Consider the following 8,448-nt stretch of genomic DNA (forward strand, 5'->3'; position numbering starts at 1 on the left):
GTGGAAGGTTATTTGAAGGTAGTCCAATATTCAGAGCTCCTTTATGGCATTCCTAACACATACATATTTAAAAATCACTAGCCATTTGTAATTGTCTGTTATTCCTTCTGGGGTCAACTCTCTTAGAATTTCATGGTGTGGGGGTCGGGAGAGTGGAATAACCCCCTATTAACCTGAATATTCATCAATTGCATTCCTAGTTCAATTAGAATTGAACTTTAATTTCAACCATCACGCATAAACACCACTCTTTTTTCCTCATTTTTCTTAAATGTCTTAACTGCCATTTAATTTAACGGAGGGTTTATTCTCAAAGTGAAGAAACGCTTACATTTATGACGACTATTTACCTTACAAAGGAGGGAAAAGGTGTTCATTTATGCTTCACCTCCCTCTTCTCTTGGGCTACATCCTCCATAAAATGTGGTGTTTCGTGTTCATGTGGGATGAACAGCCTTTGATCAGTGTGCTCCGCACCAGATTCCAATCCCTGGGAAATGCAGGGCCTTAGCCCTGCCCCTGGCCACGGGATCCTTTTAAAGCCCCCGAATCGCAATCTCCCCAGTCACTTCAGCCTTCAACCAAACCCTCCCAGCCCCAAAGCCCAGGAAGCTGGGATCCTGGGACCCACGTTCCCATGGCTCCTAGGAGCCTCCCAGCAGCACCGGGAGTGGGAAGAGACTGGTTTCTGGATGCGGTTATTTCAGGATTGAGGCCCGCGCAAAATAAAAGCATTTGAGAAACGGGAAGAAAGAAAGAGGGAGTGGAAAATAGGAAGGCTTTAAAAACAAAACAAAAAAGGAAACAGACGCCCACCCCTATATTCCCTCCTATGTCAACAAGCAAAAAGAAAACATTTCCTGGGTAATCGCTCGCGGCTACTCGCTTCCAATTCGGATTAGAAGCGGAGGAGAAGCTGGAGCAGCGAGGAGAAAAGGACACCGAGCCACCCCGCGCGTGAGCGACGGTCTGGAGCAGGAGAGAAAGAAAGGGAAGGAAGAGACACACAGAGCATGTGTTACCTGGTTTATTTCGAGACTGTTTGGTTTTGTTTTCTTTCTGGGCACCCCTCATTTCCGAAGGCCATCAGAGGTGCCCACTACTGAGCCGCCCCCGCCCGCCGCCGCCGCGCCCGGAGCCCCGGGCCCTGCTTCCCCGCGGCGCCCGAGCCCGAGCTCGCCGCCGCCCGGGCCGCGGGAACCGAGTAAGTAACCCCCGCTTGGCCCCGCGCTCGCCTGCCCACTTCCTCCTCCTCCTCCCCGGCCCGCCGCTCCCAAACCTCTCCCGACCCTCCTCCCCCGAGGTGAAGGGCCCCCGCCCCCACGCCAGGGCTGGGCCCGCCCTCCCCCGCCACCCACGGCCTCGCTCGAGCGTCACCTACAAGGGGCACAATTGTCCTACGGGCCCGGAGATGCCAGCCCCGGGCCAGCGGGGCAGACTCCGGAGAGGGGTGCCTCCCCTCTTCCTGCTCCATTTCCTGCCCTCTCCTTGCATCCTCTCCCCTTCCTCCCACTGTCCATTCCCTCGCCCACGCCCCCCGGCTTTTAAAAAATAAAACTGGATACAAACTTTAATCAATAAGGACAAATATTGACGCTCCAAGGAAAAGGAACCAATACAGTGAGGAGGCCGGACATGTGAGAGATTTGCCCTAAGAGGGGAATTTCGGCTGAACAGCGCCGGCGGGGTGCGGGGCCGCAGGGCGCTCGGGCAAGGGCCGCGGCGCGGCGTGCTCCCGCCGCCGTATCCCTGCGCGGCTCGGTGAGGCCGCGAGGTCCCAGGCCCGCCGAGAGGGGGAGCCGAGCGCCCGAGGGGGCGGGAGCCGGCGGGCGGGGCGGGGGGGCGGGCCCGCCGATTGGTCGACAGCGAGACAGACGCTCCCGCACGCCGCCGGCTCTGATTGGCCCAGCGGTAGGAAAGGTTAAACCAAAAATTTTTTTACAGCCCTAGTGTGCGCCTGTAGCTCTGCAAATTAATTGTGGCTATAGCCGCCTCGATCGCTGTCTCCCCAGCCTCGCGGCGGCCGCTCCGGGACGCGCCCGCCCGCAGCCCGGCTCTCCCCCCCTTTGGGCTGCTGCTGCTGCTGCTGCTGCTGCTGCTGCTGTGACTGCTGCTGCGAGAGGAGGAGGAGGAGGAGGAGGAGGAGGAAGCAGCAGAGGGGGGGAGAGCGGGGGGTGGGGGGGAGACCATGAAGTAGAGTTGGGAGCGAGGGATCTTCACCCCCGGGGCGGTGGTTGTTTCTTTTTTCTCTTTCTTTCTTTTTTTCTCCCCCCCCCCTTTTTTTTTCTAATTCCTGAGGGGTGGTTGCTGCTTTTGCTACATGACTTGCCAGCGCCCGAGCCTGCGGTCCAACTGCGCTGCTGCCGGAGCGCTCAGTGCCGCCGCCGCCGCCCGCGCCGCCCGCGCCCCGCTCGGCACCCACCGGTCACCGCCGCCCGACGCGCCGCCGCTGCCCCGCTCCCGCGCCGCCGCCGCCGCCGTTTCCCCCCGACGACTGGGTGATGCTGGACATGGGAGATAGGAAAGAGGTGAAAATGATCCCCAAGTCTTCGTTCAGCATCAACAGCCTGGTGCCCGAGGCGGTCCAGAACGACAACCACCACGCCAGCCACGGCCACCACAACAGCCACCACCCCCCGCACCACCACCACCACCACCACCACCACCACCACCCGCCGCCGCCCGCCCCGCAACCGCCGCCGCCGCCGCCGCAGCAGCAGCCGCCGCCGCCCCCGGCGCCGCAGCCCCCCCAGGCGCGGGGCGCCCCGGCCGCCGCCGCCGACGACGACAAGGGCCCTCAGCAGCTGCTGCTCCCGCCGCCGCCGCCGCCGCCGCCCCCGCCGGCCGCCGCCCTGGACGGAGCCAAAGCGGACGGGCTGGGCGGCAAGGGCGAGCCGGGCGGCGGGCCCGGGGAGCTGGCGCCCGTCGGGCCGGACGAGAAGGAGAAGGGCGCCGGCGGCGGGGGGGAGGAGAAGAAGGGGGCGGGCGAGGGCGGCAAGGACGGGGAGGGGGGCAAGGAGGGCGAGAAGAAGAACGGCAAGTACGAGAAGCCGCCGTTCAGCTACAACGCGCTCATCATGATGGCCATCCGGCAGAGCCCCGAGAAGCGGCTGACGCTCAACGGCATCTACGAGTTCATCATGAAGAACTTCCCCTACTATCGCGAGAACAAGCAGGGCTGGCAGAACTCCATCCGCCACAACCTGTCCCTCAACAAGTGCTTCGTCAAGGTGCCGCGCCACTACGACGACCCGGGCAAGGGCAACTACTGGATGCTGGACCCGTCGAGCGACGACGTGTTCATCGGCGGCACGACGGGCAAGCTGCGGCGCCGCTCCACCACGTCGCGGGCCAAGCTGGCCTTCAAGCGCGGGGCGCGCCTCACCTCCACCGGCCTCACCTTCATGGACCGCGCCGGCTCCCTCTACTGGCCCATGTCGCCCTTCCTGTCCCTGCACCACCCCCGCGCCAGCAGCACTTTGAGTTACAATGGCACCACGTCGGCCTATCCCAGCCACCCCATGCCCTACAGCTCCGTGTTGACTCAGAACTCGCTGGGCAACAACCACTCCTTCTCCACGGCCAACGGCCTGAGCGTGGACCGGCTGGTCAACGGGGAGATCCCGTACGCCACGCACCACCTGACGGCCGCCGCGCTCGCCGCCTCGGTGCCCTGCGGCCTGTCGGTGCCCTGCTCCGGGACCTACTCCCTCAACCCCTGCTCGGTCAACCTGCTTGCGGGCCAGACCAGTTACTTTTTCCCCCACGTCCCGCACCCGTCAATGACTTCGCAGAGCAGCACATCCATGAGCGCCCGGGCCGCGTCCTCCTCCACGTCGCCGCAGGCCCCCTCGACCCTGCCCTGTGAGTCTTTAAGACCCTCTTTGCCAAGTTTCACGACGGGACTGTCTGGAGGACTGTCTGATTATTTCACACATCAAAATCAGGGGTCTTCTTCCAACCCTTTAATACATTAACATCCCTGGGACCAGACTGTAAGTGAACGTTTTACACACATTTGCATTGTAAATGATAATTAAAAAATAAGTCCAGGTATTTTTTATTAAGCCCGCCCCACCCCCACCCCCACCCCATTTCTGTACGTTTGTTCAGTCTTTAGGGTTGTTTATTATTCTAACAAGGTGTGGAGTGTCAGCGAGGTGCAATGTGGGGAGAATACATTGTAGAATATAATAAGGTTTGGAAGTCAAAATTACAGTAGAATGTGTATCTAAATAGTGACTGCTTTGCCATTTCATTCAAACCTGACAAGTCTATCTCGAAGCCGCCAGATTTCCATGTGTGCAGTATTATAAGTTATCATGGATCTATATGGTGGATGCAGACCTTGAGAACAACCTAAATTATGGGGAGAGTTTTAAAAATGTTAAACTGTAATTTGTATTTAAGAAGCATTCGTAGTAAAGGTGCCCAAGAAATTATTTTGGCCATTTATTGTTTTGTCCTTTTCTTTAAAGAGCTGTTTTTTTTTTTTTTTTTTTTTTTACTTTTAGACCAAAGATTGGGTTCTAGAAAATGCACTCGGTATACTAAGTATTAAAAAAAAAATAAAACCAAACAAACAAACAAAAAAAAAAAAAAGGAAAGTTGTTTCAGTTGGCAGCACTGCCCATTCGAATGAATTGGAAGGGGACAAAATTAATGATTGCCTTCAGTTTGTGTTGTGTATATTTTGATGTATGTGGTCACTAACAGGTCACTTTTATTTTTTCTAAATGTAGTGAAATGTTAATACCTATTGTACTTATAGGTAAACCTTGCAAATATGTAACCTGTGTTGCGCAAATGCCGCATAAATTTGAGTGATTGTTAATGTTGTCTTAAAATTTCTTGATTGTGATACTGTGGTCATATGCCCGTGTTTGTCACTTACAAAAATGTTTACTATGAACACACAGAAATAAAAAATAGGCTAAATTCATATATATCTTGATACTTCTGTCTCTTTTATTAAATAGAGCTAATTTTTAAAAGCCCACTAAAATTATAGGACTCCAAAGGCTTTTTCAGCCAATCTGATATTTAAATTGCTCCTTTGATTTCAACTGAGACTTTTAAAATGAAAATTGTATTTTTATCCAGTGTGGAATAAAAGTTTACAAGGAGCAAGCTATTTAATGAACACTAGCTTTAAAAAAAAAAAAAAAGCATAGGCTTTTCAGCTGATATCTTTAAGTTTCTGTAGATATACAGCAAAAAGAGATATAATTTAATTTTATGTGCATAGCTATTTACCCTGTGTTTATTTTCAAATCAGTTAATAGAATGCTTACTTTTTATATATTTTGTTTCAGGTATCTTGTTTATAGTACTTGACAAATTATAAATAAATATATATGTATATGGCTAGATAGAAGTAAATATAATGCACCCATATGTAATATATATAGATACACCGAGCCCTTCAGTTCAGGTACAATTTGCGCTACGAATGCTGCAAACATTTTTGTTTAAGATATTTGTATTTATACTTTCTAAGTCAGCATTTATTTTTGTGGCTGTTTACCCACAATGAAAGTTCTAATAAAGATGTGCTGAAGTTGCAATATAGATTTTGCTGAAGTTATCACCTGTTGTAATGACTTGTAGATCAATGTTTATATTTTATTTTAAACTATAAAAATTTAAAATTCTAGATGTTCAGAAGAAGTAAAATGCCTCTCTCTCCTTTTTTAAAAAAATTTCACAGTGTAGAGGTATTTATTTGATTCCTTTTTACCTATGTGTGATTTAATCTAGAGATTTGTTCCTTTTGCTTACACTGAGTCATAGTTTTAACTTGATGTGCATACATATATATATATCAAGTTAAAATATAATCATATATGTATATGAAGTCTAAAACATTTTTGGAATTGTTTCAGTCAGCCCAATTGCTATAACTACAGAAAATAATTAGAAAACCAGAGTAAAATGTTTACTAACTAATTGGATCCTGTGGGGAATCCGTGGAGGACAAGTTGTTCATTTGCTACAGTTGTGTAGTCTGAACTGTATTCTGCAGTAATGCAATAAGCTGGATACTTTTTTACAATGGACCCAATGAAAAATAATCTATCCCCAAGATGTTATCGGCAAACACTTAGAGAGTTGCTCAGAAAAAAAAAAAAAAAAGCCTAGGGGAGAAGCAAGCATACGCGAATAAATTTGAAATTGAAATACGCAGTAGTTAATATTGAAAAATTGGGGGTGGAGGTTGCGGAATGGAGAGAGAGGAAGGGAGAGAGGAGATCATTATGCTTAAAAAAAAAAAAAAATCCCACCACTAGAGAGAGAGACCCAGGGAAGACAGATAAGGGCCAGGAAATTTAAAAGAGCTGGAACCAAATTTGCACAAATGAAGAATGAGCCAAAATATACCAAAACTGGATGTAATTTTTTTAGTAAGAGAACAATTTTTGCCCGAGTTCCAGGTTTCTTGAAATTTAACAGTTTAGAAAGAAGCAGGAAAGAAAATGCCACAAATAAATTGTTTTAAAAGCTAATTCATTCATGGCGGATATTAAAAACAGTAATAGAATCCAAGCGAATAGAGTTAGGCAAAAAAAAAAAAAAAAGAACAAAACAGAAAACAAAAAACCTCCCACTAGGCATTTTTGAACCAAAATAGCTCAAAGAAAGGCAAGTGTTCAGGCTGACAAAGGTATGATGTATTGTTTGTTTTTGCCATGGATTTTATTTGTGGGATGAGAGTGTAATATCACATAGGAAATACAGTCTTTTGCCTACCAAGGGTTAAAAAGAAAGTTGAACTCTTCGATTGAGGTAAAGGAATATAGATATACAAGAAAGATTTCCTCCAGTATTTTCCTTTTCTGGCTACCTTAAACAACTATGCTTATTTGTGATAATAAGGGTTTAATTTTGGATGATAGTGAAATAGAATTTCAATGGAAAAATTTGAACTCTGAGGTGAAGAGTAGAATTGACTTCTTTGAAGTCGTAGGAACTAAGGACAGGAATGGAAGTTCTGCTTGGACATATTGTCCAAATTACATATATGCTGGATGTGATGAGAAGTCAGAATAGTTTGTTTAATATGCATCTAGACATGAAGCGGGAGATACAGAGAGAGAACTCTGTGAAGGCCTCCTGAGGTCCAATATGAACATTTCATTCATCTCCATCTCTTCTAGCATCCTTCAAGTTTTCTTCTCCAAAAACACATGACAGCCTGGCATGGCATTTAATACATTTTTACATCAAATTGGTTGTAATGTTGTGTTGATAAATGTCACCAACCCTTGCCAGGTTAAATTAGCTTATGCCAGAAAAATACTTCAAAACTTTTTGAAGCTTCTTTCATACTTTGGATTATTTTTAACGAGATCAAAGTTGCTCTTCTTGAGATTCTGTAACTGAAAGTGATTTACAACTTAAAAATTGAAATCAAATTATATTTTATTTCCAGGTTTAAAGTATTTTACTTGGATTCATCTGATAAAAAGTTAATAAAAATTATTAATATACAGAGAGAAAATGTAGTTAAACTGGAGCACTGACAGGATTCTTCCAAATATTTTTCTCAGACCTGTTACCGAATTGAAAATCAAAAGAACATAAAGTCCAAAACTAACAAGATTCAATTAAAGTCTTATTCTGGAGGGCTTCAGGGGTTTCTGTGGCTTATATAAAAATCAAAGACAGAAATTAAAAGAAAGAGTCTTGCGGTGTATTGATTTAAATATTTCGGTTGGTGGGTATTTTGCCTTAGATAGCTAGCTAAATTCAATGTATTTAGCACTCTAAATATATAATATGGTTTTGTAAAGGTATTTTCCACAACATTGTTGAGGAATTTGCATGCCTTGAAATAATTTTGCTTTGGAGAAATTAATTTTATAAAAAGCTAAAGTGGCTGGTTGTGTTTAAGACTAAAAGCCTGTTGGAGAATTAGGCTAACAAAGGGTGAAGGTGAAGATCATTAGAGGTTTTAGAGCTGGCTGAGACGGGTTGCTGGGGTTGTGTAACTGTGCCTGGAGGGCGGGGTTCCTGTACATTCCTACTTCACCAGATAACCTGCCCCCAACACCACGCCAGCTTCTGCCAGACAGATGGAACTCTCCAGCATGAAAATCTGCGCAGCCATTCCAACAAGCAGGGTAGGTGAAACTTGAATTAAAATCTCCCCCCCCTCCTTTTTTTTTTCCTGCTTGAGGCCAGATCCCAGAGATAAGGAAAGAATAGAGGTCATCTAGATTCTCTCTTTAGCGCACACACACGTCTGCCTTCTCCCCAAGAGCTACCTACCTGTAAGAGTTCAAAGGCGTTATCTTTCACAGTTACTGCGTCTTTCTGGATTTTCTTGTGTGGGTTTTTTTTTTTTTTAAGTCTTTTTCTCATCTCGATCATTCCCCTCTCTATCCTCCCCTACCTCCCCCACCCCAACTGTCAGCAGTTGAAATCGTCCACCTCTTAGTTTTCGTT

The 8,448-nt window shown here is 47.3% G+C and overlaps 1 protein-coding gene across 1 annotated transcript; it reads left to right on the forward strand.

The window, feature by feature from the left end:
* The first annotated feature begins 2,411 nt into the window (after nt 1–2,411).
* Nucleotides 2,412–4,070, forward strand: FOXG1 (forkhead box G1). Its single transcript, XM_049898367.1, has one exon. It carries the CDS (start codon nt 2,502–2,504, stop codon nt 3,975–3,977), a length of 1,476 nt encoding a protein of 491 aa, XP_049754324.1. The 5' UTR covers nt 2,412–2,501; the 3' UTR covers nt 3,978–4,070.
* The last annotated feature ends 4,378 nt before the right edge of the window (nt 4,071–8,448 follow it).

The sequence above is a fragment of the Elephas maximus genome, chromosome 10 (genome assembly GCF_024166365.1).
Source record: "Elephas maximus indicus isolate mEleMax1 chromosome 10, mEleMax1 primary haplotype, whole genome shotgun sequence".
Lineage (NCBI taxonomy): Eukaryota > Metazoa > Chordata > Mammalia > Proboscidea > Elephantidae > Elephas > Elephas maximus.

Excerpts from the sequence above, each read along its gene's own strand:
- FOXG1 (XM_049898367.1), top strand. The coding sequence starts at position 2,502 with ATGCTGGACATGGGAGATAGGAAAGAGGTGAAAATGATCCCCAAGTCT.